Raw genomic sequence first — 23,879 nt, 5'->3', positions numbered from 1 at the left:
CGCACCCCACAGCCGCCCCCTTCCCAGGTCAGTCTATCCTTCCACCGGCCCCGTCTAGGGGTGATGAAGCAGCCACAGAAGCCGAAACCACGTTCCCGGAGTCACAGACGCCCGAACCTCCACTGGCATCACCACCAAAGCTACGACGATCGCAGAGGACGACCAGGCTCCCGATCGACTCATTGCTTCATTTTGAAATGTCCATTACTGTTGTAAATAGTTAGATAGTAAATAGTTGTAAAGATGTAATAAGGCAAAACGCTGTACGGAGGTATTACGGTACCTTCATAACTGTAACTTCTACCACTTTACCACGTTGTAATATGAAGCCACCACTCCTGCCGGACTCTTTTTTAACAGGGGGTGAATGTGGTAGTCTGTGTTAGAAGGATTACGGTACCTGGTAATGCCGGAATACCATTGGTGGAGAATGTACTTGTTCCCATTGGCTAAGCCAGTCTGTTGGCTCCGCCCTGCAAGGCGGGGTATAAGAGCAGCTTTCTTCTGTACCTGGGCTGCTGGGGGAAACATCTAGCGTATTCAAGCCTTCAATTGTCTCCAACTTTGCTTCTGGAGTTATTGATCGTGCATCACACACACCTCCTCCTCCGCTAATAGCCCTACATCTAACCTCCAGTGCGGGCATTGGCCTCCTTCCTTACTCACCCGTAAGTCCACCCACTGCGGGGCATGATCCAACACTACTGTCAGCGAGTACTTAACATTCACCACCCCTGCCAACAATGATCTATCCATAACAAAAAAGTCACTTTGGGAGTACACTTTGTGTACATAGGAAAAGAATGAATACTCTTTCGCTCTCGGCTGCCCAAACCTCCACCGATCAAACCCCCCCCCCCCCCCCCCCACCCCCAATCTGTTCCATAAACTCCTTTAGTTCCTTAGCAGCCGCGACACCCTCCCTGTCCTCGAACCCGACTGATCCAGCCTTGGATCCATAACCGTATTAAAGTCCCCCCACCCCCATAATCAGCCGAGTCCAGATATACTTCCCACTTTGAACGTCACCCGCTTATTAATCAGAATTGCCACTCCCCTTGTTTTGGAATCGAGCCCCAAATGGAATACCTGCCCTATCCAACCCTTCCTCAGCCTAGTCTGATCCACCACCCTCAGGTGTGTCTCCTGTATTATTGCCATGTCCGCCTTTAACCTTTTTAGATGTGCGAACACACGGGCCCGCTTGACTGGTCCATTCAGCCCTCTCACATACCATGTGATCAGCCTGGTCCGGGGGGACCCCGCCCCCCCCTGCTGATCAACCATAGCCCTTCCTGGGCCAGCCTCCAGCCTGCGTCCCGCAACTCCTCAGGCCCACCCCGGGCGCCCACCGTCATCGACCCTCACCATGTCACCCTTCAACATCAAATTCCATCGCATCCTCTGACGACCCAAAGTCGAGATTCCGGCCTTCTGCGTTACGCACAAACAGGCTGGGTATAACATGCTGACCTTCACCTCCTTCTTAAAGAGGGCCGTCTTCACCTTGTTGAAGCTTGCCCTCCTTTTGGCCAGCTGTGCACCTAGATCCTGATAGATACGCAGCTTGCTGCCTTCCCAAGTACAGCATGTCATCTGCCTGGCCCAGTGACATTTTATGCCACATCTTCTCACCAGATGAGAGATTTGAGCTTGTGCAGCCAAGCCAGCAGCATATCTCTGCTGTGCTGCTGAATATCGTTGGGATTCCATCTGCTCCAGAGGCTTTGTTGTTTTTGAGCTGTTGAATGGCTTTCCCAACTTTACTCCAGGGTGCCGCCGTGACTGAACTCAATGAAATATTGAGGAATAGAGTCGATGCTTAAATTGGAAAAAAAAACATCTAGAATGAGAAGTTCTTCAGTGAGTACTGACTGCTTCCCGGTCCCTAATGAACTCCCCTCCGTGCTTGGTTCTGAGCGGGATCAGCCCTCGAGTGCTTGGGCGAAAGATTGTCCAGATCGTGCTGAAGAAACCGTGCATGTTATTTGTGTGGATGAGTTTCTAGATCTTGCACACTCTTTCTACATACCATTTGTTCTTTATATCACAGATTATATGTTGTAACATTGCCTTCAGATGCCTGTATGACTGCTACTTTTTTCTTGAAGTGTGCTGAAGCTTCCAGTCTGAAAGCTTTCTGTTTGCACTTGATTAGGTCCTGTGTCTCTTGATCATTTTCATCAAGCCAGTCACTATGTTTCCTGGTAGAAAGACCAAGGAGATCGGCACAGCTGTTTGGTATGGTGGACTTTGGGGTTGCTCTGCCACAATAGGCATTCCACAGCTCCTAGTGGCTGGAAGTTGCAAGGTTTAGTGAGATGCTGATTGATATGGCTACGCTGGTATGATCTTTGAGGCCTTTGAAGTTAATTTTCTTGTGGCATTGCTTCTGTTGCCTCTGTTATTTGAGGTCCTGGCTGATGGAGATGGTAGATGGGATAAGGCAATACTCCATCCACCAGTCATCAATACCTGCCATGGCACAGGAGATGTGATGTGGCCATTTCTGCAATGCCGTACTCAAACAATGATTCGTTACGCAAGTGTTAAGTGTTTGGACAATGGGTGTTGTCATGAGGTCTGGTGCTTGTCTATCTGACAGAACAGGGTGTTGGTTTTGCGCTAGATATTTCATCAAGGGGAGGACACCTTTGGAATTTGCTTTCTCTACTCCCCCTGCCAATCATACTCTTCCAGAGATTCTTGTCCTTCCTGACTCTGACATTGAAATCTACAAAGATGATCAGTTTGTTGCCTGCTGGGACTAAAGATAGAGATTGCTCAAGATTGGGATAGAACCCCTCCTTGGTCTCATCTGTTACCTCAGATAGAGAAGCATATGTACTGATAACTGTGCTGTGCTGATTCTTCATGAAAGTGAGCTGGTAGTCACGGAGCATTTGTTTATCCCACACAGAGAGTCAACTGAGGTGCCAGATGGCAAAGCCCACCACCCCATGAGGTGTCATTCGTCTTCTAAAAAGACTCTTCCGGAGAAAGGTGTACCCACCACCTTGCTGCTTCAGTTGATCTTGTCTTGCATATTGTCTCTTACTCAGGGTGGCAATGCCAAGGTGCCTGCAATATTGTCCATGTCTTGCTGCATTAGGACATGGACTGCTTCTTACTTGAGTACTAGTGAATGATACTGAACACTGCAATCATCAACGAACATCCCCACTTCTGACCTTATGATGGAAGAAGGATAATTGATGAAGCAGCTGAAGATGGTTGGGCCTTGGACAGGACCCTGAGGAACACCTGCAGTGATGTCCTGGAGATTAGATGATTGGCCTCCAACCACCATTTGTGCCAGGTATGACTCCAACCAGCAGAGGGGTTTCCCCGATTCCAGTTTTCCTATTGCTCCTTGATGTCATACGGGGTCAAAAGCTGCCTTGATGTCAAGGGCAGTCACTTTCACCTCTGTTCAGCTCTTTTGTGCATGTTTGAGCCAAGTCTAGTTCCCCACAGCCCACAACATGCCTCTGGCCCAGGTTACTGGTCTCCAGTCTCTGCTCCGCACTACCACTCAGTTCATGCACTACCTTCCCCTCTCCACCAGCTGAAAATGCTTTTTTCATTCTTTCACAGTATGTTGGCACCATGGCTAGGCCAGCATTTGTTGGCCATCTCCAATTATTTTTGAGAAGGTGGCAGCAAGTCACCTTCATCTATGTGCTGGGAAAGATTATCAGTAATAAAACATTGCACAAGAGAAGATTTAAAACATTAAATTTAATGTTCAAAGTAAAAGTTAGGAATATATCCATTAATATTCAGGACTGTTGGAATGACAATGTCATTATTACATTTCATTACATGTGATCAGATTGGTATTCAGCAATGGCGGTGGTGGTACTTCGATTTTGGTCATCACCACAATGGATCGTAAATTCAGAATGTCGAAATTCAATGGCAAATGTCCCTATGAAGAATAGGAAAATCATGATCAACGCCCATTGGGTTCTTGCTCCATGTAAAAGGTTATTATGAGCAGCCAGAAAAATATCTATTTACAATTTAGTTAAGGAATTCAACAAGTAATTTACAAGCATTACCTTTGGCGTAAATTTAAATTAAAAACTGACACACCAATAGTGTTAATTTGTGAACGTGTAACATCACAAAATATAAGAGGATTTGAGTACAGGAGCAAGGATGTCTTACTGCAGCTGCACAGAGTCTTGGTGAGAGCACACCTGAACCATTGTGAAGCACACCTGAAGCAGTTTTGATCTCCATACCTAAGTAAGGATATATTTGCCATAGAAGTGTTATATTACTTTGAGTAATATATGTCACTCATTTGTTTATGCCGAATTGAACTTAACTTTGATGATGATGAATACTCTAAGTCGTCCAGTGATAACAATAATTTATTGAGTAACTAATCAATTTACTTGTGAGTTTGATTCTTCATTACTTTTGTTGGTAGTCAAATTAAACAAGATAGAATTAGATTAACTATGAATAGAAATCTTTACACTCTGAGCTTATTGTACTTCTGTTCTCTAGCCACAACACACCTAAAGAGAGCGGGAAGACAGATTGAGCTTGTTTTTATACTCCCTGTTAGTGTTGCCCTCACGTGATCATCTGACTGTACTAACTACACATTAACCCTTCATGTATTTACATATACAGAGATCACTACAAGAAGGAGTGCAATGAAGGTTCACCAGACTGATTCCGGGGGTGACAGGATTGCCGTAGGAGGGGAGATTGGGTCGACTGGGCCTGTATTCAATGGAATTTAGTAGAATGAGAGGTGATCTCATTGCAACCTATAAAATTCTGACAGGCTGGACAGACTGGATGCAAAGATGTTGTTTCCTTTGGCTAGAAAGTCTAGAACAATGGGTCACTGTCTCAGGACATGTGGTAGGCCATTTCAGACTGAGGAGAAGAAATGTCTTTACTCGGTGAACATGTGGAATTCTTTACCACAGAAGGCTGGAGGCAAAGTCACTGAACATATTTAAGAATGAAATAGAAATAGATTTCTAGACAGTAAAGACGTCAAGGAATATGGGGAGAGTGCAGAAGCATGGCGTTGAGATAGAGGATCAGCCATGATAATATCGAATGGTGCAGCATGCTTGAGGGACTGAATTTCTAAAATGGTGGACTATCATCCCTAGTAATCAAGTTCAAATCTAACCACATACAATTTTTAAAATGTGCATTAATTTACAAATTGCATACAGGTAAGGTTGGCAATGTCTTTTATAGAAGTACAAATTACACCTGAATTTGAAAGAGTGTGAAAGAAAAATTGAAAGATCTTTACATTTAAAACAAATGCTGATCAGTCAGCATGTGCAAAAATACTGAAGCCAGCTGTGACACTCCTATTCCTCTCTTGGGCATCGCTGACTGACGCAGGACCAAAACTTGGATCTCCCTGCTCTGTATGATTATAGATGGCCACAACATGCAGAGCATTTACCTATTGAGTGATATCTCTGGCATCTAATCAAACTCACTCAGAAAAAGATTCAGAGTAACAGGCTGCCAGGGGACCTCCAACAATAGACAGTTTGATTGTTCTGATTAAATATTCCAATGTTTACTCAATATTCACACGGGTCAAAAGATACACAAGATGATGGTTATAGAGATTGCTGCTGCAAGCAAACAACGGAATATTCCAACTTTAAGTCCTTCATGGTTTATATTTGTCTGGAAAGTCAGAACAACCTGGATCCAGCAGACCAGAGTTCCAAAACCAAAGAATAAAACTGAGCCAGTATTATGCACACGTAGATCATTAGACAGCTGGGAACATCAAAAATCAGGTTATTATCAGGTACAAAACACGTTTAAATTGCTGCAAGTACAGTGTCATCAGTTCAGAGACTCATAATGTCTGTGGTAAGATTAAAGATATTGTTTAATGAAAATGGTCATGCAAACCTCCCCACTTGTGAGTGAAAAGCATTCAGATTTTTTTCTCCATTCAAAATGCACAATTATTGCAGAAGTTTAAACTTAAAAGCTCTAAGCCCACAGCTTTCCCGTAACAGCCTCCCCAAACAGGCGCCGGAATGTGGCGACTAGGGGCTTTTCACAGTAACTTCATTTGAAGCCTACTTGTGACAATAAGCCATTTTCATTTAATTTTTCATTTCATTTCTTCCTCTGCAGAACTGTTCCTGAAAATAGTGTTTCCTGATCAACATCAGTCAGAGTTTACACTGTTCTTAATGGTAGAATCTTCTTAAATCTTCAAAACATTTGTAGTCAGGATGAAGTCAATATTTAATTAGTGTGATGAATGTAGGAAATGGTTACATATTGTTGTAGTAATGTTATTAAAAACCCTGGGTTCAAACACATTCAATGAATATGTCTGCTAAAGCTATGATTAAGGGGTCATAAAAATAAGTAATCATTGATTTTAACCATTTCCTTGTTTACAGAAAGAATGCTAATGAAATATTGTTTTGATTTTGGAAGATCCCTGTGGGGTAAATAATTTACGAGGGATTGTGTTTAGTCCTAGCTAAGCAGGTAATGGGACATCTTAGTGGGAGGAGACTGGAGAATGCCTTCTGCTTGGGTACAGATGATATAATTAATGGGAGAAGCCAGGTCTGTCTGTAGTTTTGCAGTTTGCTACAGGATTTTAGTCTGACAATACAGAAGGATTTTCAATTTTTCCTGAAAGGGTCTCCACAAAGATCTGCACAGAGATACAAGTCACCGTGATTGATAACTTTATTATAAGTTGTACTTAACTGTATTGGGTTGTTTAATTGGAATATATAGTGGCAGCTGTAGATAGGGTGCTGAAGGTTTTTTTCCCCCTTTTATTTAAGAACTATTTGAACTGTTAATTGTAAAGCTATTTATTTACTGTTCTTATGGTCAATTCTGTGTTTAATTTATTGTTTTACCATAAAAGATACCTATTGGTCAGTGTTATCACTCCTGTGATTTAGTAGTGTCCCCTCAGTCTTACAAATTGCAAATTGTTGAGATTCTCGTATGGGAGTCCGACCAATAGATGTCCAAATTAGGGAGACGAAGCAAAAAAAAACCCAAGGAATCATTTAAGATTCCTTTGAAGAGACTCATTTGGGGTTTGCTTATTTTTAGATAGAGTAGCTATAATGGGAGGAATGGTTGACTTCATCTCATATGTGAGTCAAAGAAATAGAAGTGAAAAAAACACTGTCTTTTTGAAGTGCTGAGAAAAAGAACTTGGATTTCATGGGACTACTGAAAATTGCTGTTTTTTACTGATTAGTTTGATAATCTAAAGACAGCAGGATGGAATTTCTATTGGGCCTCCTCTGATCAGTCGAAGTAATGTTGGAGGAACGGCAGCAGAAATCCCAGAGGAATAGCTTTCCCACTACTGCTCCAGGGTTTCTACCAATCTGCCACCAAAGGTACAACAGAACACTTAAGGAGTGAAATTTCAAGCATGACACTTTGCCTTTTGAAATGTATTTTTCCTCCTTTTTTGATTTTAATCACTCCCTTCGCTCAACATGTCGAGGACCACAATATGGGCAACACTTGCATCTGCCCACTAGATGACATAAAAGCATAGTCTCACATAGTCTACCTCAGTTGCAGGGCATAATCACATGACATTTCCTTGTAAATTTCTAGAACTTATCGACTACGTGGGTTAATCATCAAGAACAAGATGTGCCTTACACACGCACATACACACACAAGATGATGGTATCAAAAGCTGGTATGTACATGTAGTAGTATGTATTTACTGCAGCAGGAAGTGGTATTCAGTGAAAGACAGTGTATTAATGATCATAAAATTTGACATAATACCTGAAAATTGGCCACTAGAGTCATTCCAATAGATGTTGCGCTTTGTGCTAGCAGCCCCAGAATATTCAGCCATGGTTTACTCACTTTCGACTTAAGCTGCGAATAACGGAGTACAGCAATGCAAAGCACTGTTGGTGGGAGGAAACAAACAGAAGTGTGATAAAGTGACAATAACGAACATCTACTCATTTCGTGTCACCTGTTAGCAAAGAGACAGTGGCCGCAATCTACCGGCCTCATCGCGCCTGACTCGGGATACGATGAGGCATTAGATTTCGCGAGACATAACAAACTCATTATGCCTCTTGAGATCTAATGAGATCCCGCGAGACGTCACGATCTGGATCCCACCCACAATGGAGTTATCCAAAGCGCGGGATCTAATGTCTGCGCCTCTGAGACCCCGAGGGAGTGCCGTTTAGCACTGGTCGCCACCAACGTGGACGAGGTGTACCAGCACCTAGGGGTCTCCCTGGGCGGTTGGACTTTGGGCAGGGTGGTACCCTGGCACTGCTAATGTCACTCAGACACTGTGGCACTGCCAGCCTGGCACCCTGGCAGTGCCACCCTGGCACTGCCAGGATTCCCAGGTGGTACTGTTAGGGGCACTGCCAGGCACATCTTGCCCACACCGAAGAGCTGATCCGGGGTGCCCGCTCTTATGTGGGGTGCAGGGGAGGGTGGGCTCAACGACCCCTTCATTGGTAAGTTGGGGCACTGGAGAGGGGGTCCATGGGCCATGGTGGGGAGTTCAGGGATCAGGGTGAAATAGCGCCTCAATCTCTTCCTGCACTAGAAAGAGGAGCTCATTAGTGCTGGAAATGGGATGAAGTGCAGCTTTAGTGGGGTGTTCCTCGCTGAGGCCCAGAAAGGGAGCAGAGTCCCATTTAAAAGCGAGGTCGTTCTCGACGCTGCCAGTGCTGGGAAACCCTCGGCTAAACATGTCCGACACGGGACTCTATCATTTCTGTTAAATTGCTCCCAGTAAGGTATCCTGAACTCATTAAACTTTTTGATAAAACGTCATTGAAGAATTATGTATAAAAATGAGGAAACTGTTCATTAATATATACAATGTGATAGACCAGTCCACTAATTAATTTTGTATACATTTTTATACAGAGCTGCAAGATATATACATGGCAAAATGTTATCTCTTGCTCCTCCACCCTCCCAGGCAGTCCCCCCCACCCCCGTCCCCCCAAGGTTGCTGCTGCTGCTGACCGACCTTCCTTTAACGCTCCGCGAGATAGTCTAGGAACGGTTGCCACCGCCTGTAGAACCCCTGCGCAGACCCTCTCAAGGCGAACTTAATCCTCTCCAACTTTATGAACCCAGCCATATAATTTATCCAGGCCTCCAGGCTGGGGGGCTTCGCCTCCTTCCACATTAGTAAGATCTTTCGCCGGGCTACTAGGGACGCAAAGGCCAGAATGCATCAGAGGGCAATATTTTGGTTTGAGATTGGGTACACATCTCAATTTTACTCTCTTCCTTCTACAAAAGCTGCCAAGCTCACTCAATGCTTCCAACATTTTCTGTTTCTTCCAATTGTGCACCTTCCAGCCAAAATCTTAGCCCCATTCACTTTAATTCTCAGGAAACCACAAGTTGCCTACCACAGGTACAGAACGCTCTTGCTCAAAGTTTTTCCTTTGCATCAGCTGAATGGTCACATGTATATCCAATGCTTTACATCCATAGGATTCCAGATTTTAAAAATATAGAAAATTCATAACACAGGAAGATAGAATAAACCGGGTGGGAGGGGTCTTTAATTATGCTGCCCGCTTTCCCAAGGCAGAGGGAGGTGTAGACAGGTGTAGGTGTAGTTAATGGATGTTTTCTTTTAGACTGGAGAAAGGTGTATAGTTCAGTTCTCTGGGACCAAAAGAGAAAATGCTGGAAAACCTCAGCAGGTCTGGCAGCATCTTTAGGGAGAGAAAAGAGCTAATGTTTTGAGTCCAGATGACCCTTTGTCCAAGCTCAGTTCTCTGGGGATCAGTGTTAGGACCCTTTGCTCTTCCTGAGACATATTAATGATCTATACCTTGATGTACAAGGCTCAATTTTAAAAATTGTAGATTATACAAAACTAGTAAATAAGTGAGCTGTGAAAAGTGTAGCTTAGAACTTCAAAAGGACACAAACAGGTTGATGGAATGGGTGAACAAGTGGCAAATGAAATTTAATGCAGAGAAGGGTGAAGTGATTCATTTTGGCAGGAAGAACGCAGAGACACAATATAAGATAAAAGGGGTGCAGGAGCAGAGGGATCTGGGTGTATATGTGCATAAATCATTGAAGGTGGCAAATAAGGTTGAGAGAGTGGTTAATAAAGCATAAGGCATCCTAGGGTTTGTTACTAGTGGCATGGAGTGCAAGAGCAAGGTACCTGTGTTAAACTTATACAGAACACTTATTGGCCTCAACTGGAATAATGTGTCCAATTCTAGGTGCCACACTTTAGATGTGAAGGCATCAGAGAGAGTGCAGAAAAGATTCACAAGAATGGTTCCAGGCATGAGGGACTGCATTTACGTAGACAGATTGGAGGAATTGGGACTATTTTCTTTGGAGAAGAGAAGGCTGAAAGGAGACTTGAGAAAAGTATTCAAAATCATGAAGGATCTGGACAGAATAGAGAGGGAAAACTTTCCATTGGTGGAAGGATCAAGAACAAAGAGAGAAAGGATTTAAGATAACTGGCTAAAGAAGCAGTGGCAATAGGAGACATCTTTTCATGCAGTGAGTGATCAAGATCTGCAATTCGTTGACTGAGAATGTGCTGCAGACAGGATTAATTGAGATATTTTAAAGAGAACTGGATTATTATCTGAAAAGGAAGAATGTGCAGGGCTGCAGAGAGAAGGCAGAGGTGTGACACCATGTGAATTGCTCCTTCGGTGAGCAAGTATAAATAATGGGCTGAATAGTCTCCTTCTGTGCTGTAACCATTCTGCAAACGCCTCTCGAATCCTTCTCATAATTTCTTTAAATTTATGCACTTGCTTAATGATCCCACAGCTAAGGGAAAGAGCTCCTTCCTATCCACACTATCTTGGTCCCTCATAACTTGATACACGTCAATTAAACCTCCCCTTAGCCTCATCATAGGTTGTAAAGAAAACAACCTATTGTGTTTTATACAATTTTGTCACAACTTCCTTGTTCTTCTATGTTAAATGCTTTGGCTTTGGCTAGTAAGTGAAAGTATCTCCTGTGCACACATAACCACGTACCTTGCAACCTTCAGGGTGCTATGGACATGCAATCCAAGGCCCTACTTTCCCAGTCTACAGCTCTCTGAATCCTATCATTTATTTTTATTCCCTTGTCTGGTTTGCCCTCCCCAGATCAATTGTCTCATACTTCTCGAGATTAAATGCCATTGCCATTGTTTCACCTACCTGACCATCTAATTATATTGTCCTGCCTTCAACAGCTTCCTTTCTCAATATCAACCACACAATCATTTAAAAAATAAATAAATTTAGAGTATCCAATTCATTTTTCCCAATTAAGGGGCAATTTAGCGTGGCCAATCTACCTACCCTGCACGTCTTTGGATTGTGGGGGCGAACCCCACTGTCATGTGAGTGTACCTTTAGGAAAAGTGAGTTTATCAAATAGCTGCGGTGATGTAATTGTGTGGGTGGAGCTGAGCTGTGTTTCTGGCTTTTACTTTCGTTTTGAGCTGGAAGCTATTTTGTAAATGAATTTTTGGTTTCGTTTTCAGTTGGGAGCTGCATTCAAACAAGAAGGTGTATTTTGATCTCTCTCTCTGCATGCTAAAGAACGTCTTCAGATCACTTGATCATTTAAAAGTGATAACTGCTTTCTGTAGAGAATTTAGACCGGCTGTCTTTGTTAAAAAGGGTATTTGACTTATGGGTGCTGTTAGGAAAGTTATTAAGGGTTACCTATTGTATCTGTGGGGATTATTTGTGTTGGTAGTTGATAAACTGTCTACTGTATGTTTATAAAATGTTAACTGGATTCATAGAATAAACATTGATCTGTTTAAAAATACATATGGGGCGGGATTCTCCACTCCCGCGCTGAAGTGGCCGCGCTGTCGTGAATGCCGTCGAGGTTCACGACGGCGCGAAAGGGCCCCGATCCCGACCGATTCAGGCCCTGACAATGGGCTAGGATCAGGGCCGCGCCATCCACATGCGCCAGGCCTTGTCGCCCGCGTAAAGGCGGCGCCGCATAGATGATGCAGCCGGCGCCACATAACTGGCGTCATCCGCGCATGCGCGGGTTGCCGTCCTCTCTAAGTCCGCCCCGCAAGAAGATGGCAGACGGATCTTGCGGGGCCGTGGAAGAAAGGAGGTCCTCCTTCAGAGAGGACGGCCCAACGATCGGTGGGCACCGATCGCGGGCCATGCCACATTTAAGGTACCCCCTGGTGCAGGATTCCCCCCCTCCCCTCACCGCAGGCCGCCCCCCCCAGCGTTCATGCACCATTCACGACGGCAGCGACCAGGTGTGGACGGCGCCGGGGGGAACCCGCCGTTTTGGCCTGGCTGCTCGGCCCATCCGGGCCTGAGAATAGCGGGGGTGCCGGAGAATCGCCATTTTGAGTGTCTCCAGCGATTCTCCGGCCTGCGGCCCGCGGAACTCGACGGGGCCGTTCCCGCCGCTTGGGAGAATGGCGGGAGGGCGTCGGACCGGCGTCCCGGGAAATTTTGGCAGCCGAGGCGATTCTCCCAATCGGCGCGGGAGTGGAGAATCTCGCCCATGGTCTCTGTTGCATAACACCTGGAAACGGGCCCTTGTGCTCTCCATAACCAAAATCTATTAAAAGTTGTGGGCCAGATGAACTCTATGATATACTTTGGTGTTCTCTAAACCCTGGCCCATAATAAATTGGGAGCTTGTAGGGTAAAAGTCTATCTTTCGTGGTTTGGTTGGATTAGTGAACTTAAAGACAGTGAGCAGTGAGCATTGTGTTTGCTTTTCAGGTGTGGTATTCCATTTTAATTAGGGAGTGTGTTGTGGGGAATGGCTTTTTCAGAGGCGTAGACCTTTTTGGAGGTGGAGAAGGTCACACGCAGAACCTTATGAACAGAGACTAAAAAAAGGCTTTTAGATTTGGCAAAAACATTGCAGTTAACATTACCTGATGGCATACGAAAAGAAGAAATACTTATGGCGGTGTCTGGGCATTTAAAATTGCCTGACATACAATCAAACTCATTAGAAATGGCAAAAATTCAGTTACAGATTAAGCAACTTTAATATGAAAGAGAATTAAAGCAGCTTGAATACGAAATGAGGGAAAAAGAAAGAGAAAATGAGAGAGAAAAAAGGGACAAAGAAAGAATAGCCCTAGCAGAACATCAAGAAAGAGAAAGGGAGATACAGGTCAGGGAAAAAGAAAAAGAGAGTTTGAACTTCAGAAAATGGCCATGAAACATGACAGTCAGTTAAAATTGGCAGATGTAAAGAGAAATGTACAGTTCTTGGATAGTGATGAGGATAGTGAGAAAGAGCGTCATAGTCGAAGGCTTGGTGGGGATCTATTTAAATATGTCTACGCATTGCCAAGGTTTGATGAGAAGGAGGTAGAAGCCTTTTTCATTTCATTTGAGAAGGTGGCTAAACAAATGAAATGGCCACAGGACACGTGGGTATTACTGATTCAAACAAAGTTGGTAGGTAGAGCTAGTGAAGTGTTTGCATCACTACTGGAGGAGGTATGGACGTATGAGGAGGTGCCAAAAATCCATCTTAGGTGCATATGAACTAGTGCCTGAAGCCTACAGACAAAGGTTTAGAAATTTAAGGAAACAACCTGGTCAAACATACACGGAGTTTGAAAGGATCAAACAGAATAATTTTGATAGGTGGATAAGGGCTTTGAAAATAGACCAAACGTACCAAGCTCTCAGAGAAATTATACTTGTGGAGAAGTTTAAAAATTCAATTCCTGGTGCAGTGAGAACTCATGTGGAACAGCAGAAGGTTAAAACTGCGAGGTTAGCAGCAGAAATGGCAGATGATTATGAATTAGTTAATAAATCAAAGTTTGGTTTCCAACATTAGTTTCAGCCTGTGAGGGATAGAAACTGGGGAAAGGAGAAATACTCAAGTGGTAAAGGTAAAGGGGATCTAATGGGAGATAATATGGAGAGTGTACCTCAGATTAAAAAAAAAAATCCAGGAGGGTGGAAGAGAAATGAAAAGTTTCAAGTGTTTTCACTGTGATAAACTAGGTCATGTAAAGTCACAGTGTTGGTGGTTGAAGAAAAGCACTGGGAAGGCTGATATGGTAAAACAGGATAAACCAGTGGGGTTTGTTAAAGTGGTAAAGGAAAGCCCAAGTGAAGCGAAGGAGGTGCAGAAGACTGTGAAGCTTAATCAAGAGGTGATTGATAAGAAGGTGATGGATCTTTTTAAACAATTTACTTGTGTAGGTAAAGTTTACTCATGTGTACCAGGAGGAGTAGGTAAAGAAGTCACAATTTTAAGAGATACGGGAGCTAGTCAATCTTTGATGATAAGAGATAAGTAGTTATATAGTTTGGGAGGAATATTGCCAGAAAAGGTGGTAATATGTGGAATTCAGGGTGAGAAGAGTAGTGTTCCATTATATAAGGTAAGGTTGGAAAGTCCAGTGAAGAGTGGTGAAGTGGTAGTAGGAGTAATCGAGAAACTATCTTGTCCAGCATTACAGTTTATCTTGGGTAATGATATAGCTGGATCGCAGGTGGGAGTGATGCCTACTATGGTTGATAAGCCAGTGGAAAATCTGAAGTGTTGAAGGACGAATATCCTGGGACTTTTCCAGATTGTGTAGTAACAAGATCGCAAAGTCACAGATTAAGACAAGAGGAGAAATCAAAGAATGAAGATAAAGTTGAAGTTCAATTATCAGAAACAATTTTTGATCAGATGGTTGGAAAAGAACAAGACCAGATGGAGGATGAGGGGATAGTTTTAGTTCAGGAAAATTGGCAGAGTTACAACAGAAAGATATAGAAATAAAACAGATGTAGTAGAAAGCATACACGGAAGAGGAATCTGAGTGTATACCAGTGTTATTATCGTAAAAGTAATGTCTTGATGAGAAAATGGAAACCTTTACATATGCAGGCGGATGAAAAGTGGGCAAAAGTTCATCAAGTAGTATTGCCAGTAGGGTCTAGAAAGGAGGTGTTGCGAGTTGCACATGAGGTACCAATGGGAGGTCATTTGGGAATAAGGAAAACTCAAGGTAAAATCCAGAAACATTTTTATTGGCCTGGACTACATAAAGATGTAGTTAAATTTTGTCAGTCATGTCACACATGTCAAGTGATGGGAAAACCTCAAGCAGTGATAAAACACAGCACCCTTAATACCCATTCCAGCATTTGAGGAACCTTTTACAAGGGTCCTAATTGATTGTGTAGGACCGCTTCCTAAAACAAAAAGTGGGAATCAATATCTTTTTCCTATAATGGATGTGTCTACTAGGTTTCCAGAGGCCATTCTAGTACATAATATTACAGCTAAAAAGATTGTGGAGGAGTTACTTAAATTCTTTACTAGATATGGACTACCCACAGAAATACAATCGGATCAAGGATCAAATTTTACCTCAAGGTTATTCAAAGAAGTTATGGATAGCTTAGGAATAAAACAATTTAAATCAACTGCATACTATCCAGAATCGCAGGGAGTGTTAGAAAGGTGGCATCAGACATTAAAGACAATGTTGAGGGCTTATTGTCACGATTATCCAGAGGATTGGGATAAAGGAATTCCATTCGTACTGTTTGCAATCAGGGATGCACCTAATGAGTCAACCAAATTTAGTCCTTTTGAACTAATTTTTGGTCATGAGGTAAGAGGACCACTTAAATTGATTAAGGAAAAATTAGTGAGAGAGCAATCGGAACTTACATTATTGGATTACATGTCAAACTTTGGGGAACGATTGAATAGAGCAGGGGAATTGGCTGGACAACATTTAAAAGTTGCACAACATGTGATGAAATGGGTAGCGGACAAGAAAGCATAAATTCGTAGTTTTGCCAGTGGAGATAAAGTTTTAGTATTGTTACCAGTGGTAAGTGAGCCTCTAAAAGCAAGGTTTTGTGGACTTTATCAGATTGAAAGGAAATTAAATGAAGTGAATTATGTGGTAAGAACGCTGGATAGAAGGAAAACTCACCGAGTGTGTCTTGTGAATATGCTTCAAAGGTACTTTGAAAGGGAAAGAAAGCAAAAGGAGGAGGTTTTAATGATTCTAGCTCAAAGTGAAGAACCAAATCCAGATGACTCTGAATTTGACATTCCGCAAATTAAATTGGAAAACGAGGATGTTCTTAAAAATTGGGATAAATTGTTGAGTTACCTTGCAGAGGAAAAACAAACTGACCTGAAAGAGTTATTGATATCACATGGGCATGTTTGTGGAGATAAGTTGGGAAGTACTAAAATGGCTATACATGATGTAGATGTGGGAAATGCTGTTCCAATTAAACAACATCCATACAGACTTAACCCTTTAAAATTGTCACAGGTTAACAAAGAAATTGAAAGTATGATTAAAAATAGCATAATTGAAGTGGGTTGCAGCCAATGGAGCTCACCCATAGTGATGGTACCGAAACCGGACGGTACCCAACGGTTGCGTGTGGACTATAGAAAGGTTAATGCAGTTACAAGAACGGACTCTTATCCTATCCCACGCTTGGAGGATTATCCAAACTAGATTTATTTAAAGGTTACTGGCAGGTACCTTTATCTGAAAGAGCGAAGGAAATTTCAGCTTTTGTGTCCCCAGATGGTATATACCAATTCAAAGTTCTGCTATTTGGCATGAAAAAAGCCCCAGCCACATTTCAACGGTTAACTAACAAAGTTGTTTCAGGATTACCCAATTGTGCAGTATACATCGAAGATCTGGTCATTTTTAGTCAGACATGGAAAGAACACTTGAAGCATATCATGGAGTTATTTGATCGACATCAGGAGGCGGATTTGGTGATAAACCTAGCCAAAAGTGAATTTGGAAAAGCCCAAGTCACTTTCCTTGGCCATACAATTGGACAGGGTCGAATGGTCCCATGGGATGTGAAAACAAAAGTTATTGGGGAGTTTCCAATGCCCTCGACACGAAGGGAAATAATGCGATTTCCTGGCATGAGTGGATTTTACCAGAAATTTGTGCCGGATATTAGCAGTATGGTCGCTCCACTGACGGACTTGCAAAAGAAGCATAGCAAATTTCAGTGGACAGCGGAGTGTTAACAGACATTTGACAGCCTGAAGACTGTGTTAACCACTGCTCCTGTCTTGGCCATCACAAATTACACAAAATCATTCAAAATGGCTGTTGATGCGAGTGATGTGGGCGTAGGTGCGATGCCTTTACAAGAAGACAACAAAGGACTAGAGCGGCCAATTGTTATTTTTCAAAGAAATTAAATAAGCACCAGAAGAAGTATTCAATGATTGAGATGGGGGCTTTGAGCTTTGTGCTGGTTTTGCAACATTTTCAAATCAATATTACCAGCAATTCGTCTGAAACAATTATATATACTGATCATAATCCATTTACTTTTTTGGAGCGATTCCAGAATAACAATCCCAGACTGTTTCGATGGAGTGTATTGTTACAGCCATTTCATTTAAAAATCATACATGTGGCAGGATGAGAAAACGTGATAGCCGATGCTTTGTCATGAACATCTGAAGAGAAGCAGGTGCAGTGGAGGAAGAAGAACTAAAATGGACCATGTTATTATAAATGTTTGCGTGTTTTGTTTTGTTGAACAAAAAAGTATATTTACAGTCAATATTTCTTAAAGGAACGTGAAAAGGTGAAAAATGAAACCATCTTGAAGTTGATGGTTTATCTTTTTTTCTTGGGGGGTGGTGTCATGTGAGTGTACCTTTAAGAAAAGTGTGTTTATCAAATAGCTGCAGTGATGTCATTGTGTGGGTGGAGCTGAGCTGTGTTTCTGGCTTTTACTTGCATTTTGAGCTGGAAGCTGTTTTGTAGCTGAGTTTTTGCTTTCGTTTTCAGTTGGCAGCTGCATTCAAACAAGAAGGTGTATTTTGATCTCTCTCTCTGCATGCTAAAGAATGTCTTCAGATCACTTGATAATTTAAAAGTGATAACTGCTTTCTGTGGAGAATTCAAACCTGCTGTCTTTGTTAAAAATAATATTTGACTTATGGATGTTATTAGGAAAGTTATCAAGGGTTACCGATAGAGTATTGTATCTGTGGGGATTATTTATGTTGGTAGTTGATAAACTGTTTACTGTGTGTTTATAAAATGTTAACTGTATTCATAGAATAAACATTGTTTTGTTAAAAAATACTTAAGGTCTCTGTTGTATAACACCTGTAAAGTGAGCCCTTGTGCTCTCCATAACCAAAATCTATTAAAAGTTGTGGGTCAGGTGAACTCCATGATATACTTTGGTGTTCTCTAAACCCTGGCCCGTAACACCACGCAAATACGGGGAGAATGTGCAAACTCCACACGAACAGTGACCCAGAGCTGGGATCGAACCTGGGACCTCGGTGCCATGAGGCAGCAGTGCTAACCACTGGGCCACCATGCTGCCCACCATGCAATCACTCTTAGCAACATCTTTAGATTTAGTAATTATCCCTAACATTTAAGTTTAAATCATTGATATAAACAGCAAGGGACCATATACTGAGCCCTGCAGAATCTTCCAGTTACAAAAACTCTGGGAGATGGTTATTGTGGGGCACTTGTGTGGCAAGAATGTTATTTGGCAGCCCAAGCCTGGCTATTGTCCAGGTCTTGCTGCATTTGGACATGAACTGCTTCATTATGTGAGATGTTGCTAATGGTGCTGAACATTATGCAGTCATAAGCAAACTTCCGACCTTATGGTGGAACGTCATTGATGTAGCAGCTGAAGATGGTTGGGCCTGTCATGATATGCAGGCATGCAGATCATGATATACAGCCAGGCAGCTAATGAAAACAGAGAACAGGACATGACCAATGAGCAGGCAGGACACTCAGGAGTGGTATCTCACTATAAAAGGCACGAGGCACTCACACTCCACCTCTTTCCACTGATGAACATCTACAGAGTGAGTCAGGGTGTATGTACAGTATCACACCTCCAGCACGTGGTGAAGAGCTAGTCTGGTTCAGTCAGACAGAGTAACTACACTTAGGTTAGCAGAGAGTCAAACTCATAGAGAACTGTGTTAACTGTGCTACTGGTTCAATAAATCAGATTGAACTAACTTCAAGGTCTGGAATATTTGCAGCCTGTGTTATCCCAGAGTACATAACATGACAGGGCCTAGGACTCTACTCTGAGGAACTCCGGCAGAGATGTCCTGGAACGAAGATGATTGACCTCCAACCACCACAGTTATCTTCCTTTAAACCAGATATGACTGACAGTTTTCACCCCGATTCCCGTCGACCACCAGTTTTGCTTGGACTCCTTGATGCTATGCTTGGTCAAGAGCTGCCTTGACGTCAATGGCAGATACTCTCACCTTTGGCTTTCAATTCTTTTGTCCATGTTTGAACCAAGGCTGTAATGAGGTCAGGAGCTGAGTGACCCTGGCGAAACCAAACTGAGCATGGCAAGGGTGATAATCTTGTGCAGTATTATTATGAAGCTCAAAATAGGTTTATCACAAAAATAACCATTTTTAATCAGTGTGGAGTCCAACTCTAGTGAGTAGCTTGACTTTAGATAACTGAATAAAAACAAATTACTGCGGAAATACTGCAAATTACTGCGGAAATATTTCACACTTTCTCTGTCTTTTAGCTTTGACAAAGGGTCATCTGGACTCGAAACGTTAGCCCTTAGAATTCTCTCCCTACAGATGCTGCCAGACCTGCTGAGATTTTCCAGCATTTTTTCTTGGGTTTAGATAATTGAAAATGACTTTCTAAAAAAAAATTGTATAGAACTATTTACTAGATTATTGGAATAGAGTGGTCAATGTTGTGTTAAAATATTTTAAGATTTAAAAGCTTTCAAAAAGCACCCGTCAATGTGCAAAAAATAATCTTAAGACCATCCTTGAAAGCCTGCAAACAGAAACAATTTCCAGAAGCTAGCCTCAGTGATTAATTTGATCTGGGGTCATGACCAGTTTTCAGCAGGTTAGTTTTTTTAAACCAGTGCAGCAGGTTTAATAGAATGTTAGAATTTGCAGTGCAGAAAGAGGCCATTCAGCCCATTAAGTCTGCACCGGCCCTTGGAATGAGCACCCTACCTAAGCCCACACCTCCACCCTATCCCCACACCTCCACCCTGTCATGATATCCACATTAACATATCATGGTGCAATCACACACACACTGATGGACAGGTAGATGGACCAACCAACACACACAACATCGCAGCCAATCACCAGTGAGAGCACACGCACTATAAAACAGGGAACACCACAGTTCTCGCTCATTCTACCAGGAGATAGCTCAGAGCACAGAGCTCACAGCGTGCCACTCAGACATACACCATGTGCTGAATATCTCTCTAAGATAGTGCTAGGGCTGGGTCCACAGGTTAGCTGGTAAAGTACGAACCACAGCCAGAAGTTAATAGTTATTATTGTACAGAATAATAAAACAGATTTGTGCCATCTACAACCGTGTTGCTTCGTTTGTGTATCGGAACACCCAACACGACATGATACCAGGACTGGAAACTCGCCAGCGACTGTGAGACCTACCTGCACCTGTTCAGAGATCCACCATCCTGTGCCATGGACACCATCAGCCCGCCGCAGACGCTCCAAATTGCTGGAAATCTCGGTGTCAACTGGAAGCTGTTTAAACAGCGCTTCCAGCTCTTCCTAGAAGCCACAGACAGGGAGAATGCATCGGACACCAGGAAGATCGCCCTCCTCCTCTCTATGGCGGAGCAACACGCCATCCACATCTACAACTCCCTGGCATTCGCGGAAGGCGAGGACAAGACGAAGTACAAGACGGTCCTTCTAAAATTTGAGGAGCACTTCAGCGTGGAAGTTAATGAGAGCTTCGAGAGGTACCTCTTCCAGCAGCGCCTGCAGGATAAGGAAGAGCCTTTTCAATCTTATCTAACACACCTCCGTATCCTCGCGCAGTCTTGCGGCTATGAGGCCACCTCCGACTCAATGATTCGGGATCAGATAGTTTTTGGGGTCACCTCGGACACCCTACGCCAGCAGCTCCTCAAAATAAAGCGCCTCACCCTAGCCACCGCCATCGAAACCTGTGTCCTCCACGAAAACGTGACCAGCCGGTACTCCCAATTCCAGGCAGCTGAATCGGCACGGCAGGGGTCCTACGAGCCCAAGCGGGACCAGTCGATCGGGTCCCTCCCGGCCCACGGCCCGGACGAGGGCGGCCATTTTGCGCGCTTTCCGAGGCTTCCCGCGCTTGTACGGGCCAGAAGAGGGGACGTCGATGCAGAGGGACGTGATGCGCAGGCGCACTCTACGCAGGACCGCACCGCGCATGCGCGGTGGCACAACGAACGCCATGACGTCACGACATGCGGCAACTGTGGATCTGCACACTTAAAGCGGCAATGTCCAGCCAAAACGGGACAATGCTTCCGCTGTGGCAGGATGGGCCACTACGCTGCCTGCCGTCGAGCAGTTCAACCTGCCAACTCTCCGCAATTCTGCCAGCCTCGCAGGGACATGCGGGCCATCCAGCCCCCATACACCGAGTCATACCCTGACGACGTGCAGACCGGTGATACCGACGACCGGGAACCTTGCCACGTTGCGGTAATAGACAGGAACCGGATGTCCCCAAGTAGGACCCACCAGCCGATGCCAGTGCACAGCATTAATCCGGGCGATGAATGGTGTGCCACCCTAACGGTCAACCAATCACCAATCACATTCCGCTTAGACACTGGTGCCTCCGCCAATCTCATTGCATGGTCAGCCTTCCACACCTTGAAGGTTAAACCACCGATCCGGCCATCCCACTGTCAGCTGGTTGATTACAACGGGAACATTATCCCGGCCATGGGGTCCTGCCAGCTCGAGGTTGCACACAATTCATACACAGCCACACTGTCCTTTGAGATAGTTGGATCCTCGAAGGACTCTCTGTTAGGCGCACAGGCGTGCAAGTTCCTCCACCTCGTTAAGCGGGTACACACTCTGTATCCAGAAGGCACGTCCGATTTCCCGGATGCGGACTTTAGGGCGCAGCTCAACTCGCTCCTCGCCCACAACCAGGAGGTTTTCGAGGGCATGGGCACACTGCCCTACACTTACAGAATACGGCTCAAACCGGACGCCACCCGGTCATTCACGCACCTCGTAGAGTCCCAGCACCACTCAAGGACCGCCTCAAGCAGCAGCTGCAGGACCTGCAGGACCAAGGAGTGCTTTCCCAGGTCACGGAGCCAACGCCGTGGGTCAGCTCCATGGTGCGCGTAAAAAAGCCCTCCGGCGAGCTCCGGATCTGCATCGACCCGAAAGACCTGAACAATAACATCATGAGGGAACACTACCCCATACTCAAACGGGAAGAGATCACGAGCGAAATGGCCCGAGCTAAAATTTTCACCAAGCTTGATGCCTCAAAGGGCTTTTGGCAGATTCAACTGGATCAGTCCAGCAGGAAGCTGTGCACTTTCAACACTCCCTTTGGCAGGTACTGTTACAATAGGATGCCGTTTGGTATCATTTCGGCATCCGAGGTGTTTCATCGCATCATGGAACAGATGATGGAGGGCATCGAAGGTGTATGAGTATATGTTGATGACGTCATCATCTGGTCCACCACACCACAGGCGCACATCAGTCGTCTCCAGCGCGTCTTTGCACGGATACGAGGTCACGGCCTGCGCCTCAACCGAGCCAAGTGCTCTTTTGGCCAAACTGAGTTAAAGTTTCTGGGGGACCACGTCAGGGGTCAGGGGTGCGTCCGGATGCCGACAAAGTGGCAGCTATCGCAGCCATGCCGCAGCCGGCAGACAAGAAGGCAGTGCTACGCTTTCTCGGATGGTCAACTTCCTGGGAAGTTTATTCCCAACCTTGCCTCGCACACAATGGCTCTTCGCCACGTGGTTAAGAATACAACGGAATTCCAGTGGCTGCCCGCACACCAGAAGGAATGGGAAGAGCATAAGATCAAGCTCACCACCGCCCCGGTATTGGCGTTCTTCGACACTACTCGGGACACAAAGATCTCGACTGATGCCAGCCAGTCCGGCATTGGGGCGGTACTCCTGCAACGGGACGACACTGCATCATGGGCCCAGGTCGCCTATGCCTCGCGGGCCATGACCCCCACAGAACAGCGCTATGCGCAGATTGAAAAGGAGTGCCTGGGTTTGTTGACTGGCATCGACAAATTCCACGACTATGTGTGTGGTCTTCCGCAGTTTACTGTGGAGACCGACCATCACCCCCTGGTTGGCATCATCCAGAAGGACCTTAACGAGATGACCCATCGCCTCCAGCGCATTCTGCTCAAGCTCCGGAGGTATGACTTCCAACTTGTCTACACCCCGGGAAAGGACCTCATCATCGCGGATGCCCTGTCCAGAGCAGTGAGCACACCGCCCGAATCGGAGGGGTTCGTTTGTCAGGTCGACGCACAAGTAGCCTTCACATCGGCCAATCTGCCGGCTACTGATGCACGTCTGGCCCACATTCACCGTGAGACTGCGGCTGACCCCATTCTACAGCGTGTGATGCGTCACATGACGGAAGGGTGGCTCAAGGGGCAGTGCCCACAATTCTACAATGTCCAGGACGACTTGGCCGTTATTGATGGTGTCCTCCTAAAGTTGGACCGGATTGTGATCCCACACAGCATGCACCGGCTTGTCAACGAACAATTGCACAAAGGCAATCTCGGGGTTGAAAAGTGCAGGCGGAGGGCCTGAGAAACTGTGTACTGGCCGGGCATCAGCGACGACGTCCGCATACACCTTCCGGAGGGTGGCTGGGCGGCAACCGTTGAGGTTCTCCGCCACGTGGCTCCCCGTTCGTTCCTGGTTCGCATGCCTGATGGCTCCATTCGCCGGCGTAATTGGCGGGCCCTTCGGCTGCTTCCGCGCTCGCTACGTGATCATGCACCAGTGCCACGC

General features: G+C 44.7%; 1 protein-coding gene across 3 annotated transcripts in view; it reads right to left on the bottom strand.

The window, feature by feature from the left end:
- Positions 1-3,599: 3,599 nt before the first annotated feature.
- Positions 3,600-23,879, bottom strand: part of tmem150c (transmembrane protein 150C) — a 106,682-nt gene continuing 86,402 nt past the window's right edge. For all 3 annotated transcript variants that reach the window (XM_072497926.1, XM_072497927.1, XM_072497928.1), the window contains 3 exons: positions 7,810-7,937; positions 5,607-5,784; positions 3,600-4,015 (listed from right to left, as the gene is read on the bottom strand). In XM_072497926.1, the coding sequence (XP_072354027.1) occupies positions 3,822-4,015; positions 5,607-5,784; positions 7,810-7,937 (500 nt within the window). In that variant the 3' untranslated portion in view covers positions 3,600-3,821. The remainder of the gene's footprint in view (positions 4,016-5,606; positions 5,785-7,809; positions 7,938-23,879) is intronic.

Source organism: Scyliorhinus torazame, chromosome 3, assembly GCF_047496885.1.
Source record: "Scyliorhinus torazame isolate Kashiwa2021f chromosome 3, sScyTor2.1, whole genome shotgun sequence".
Classification (NCBI taxonomy): Eukaryota; Metazoa; Chordata; class Chondrichthyes; order Carcharhiniformes; family Scyliorhinidae; genus Scyliorhinus; species Scyliorhinus torazame.
Note: the sequence above shows the minus strand (reverse complement) of the source record. Positions and strands in the feature narration are given on the sequence as shown.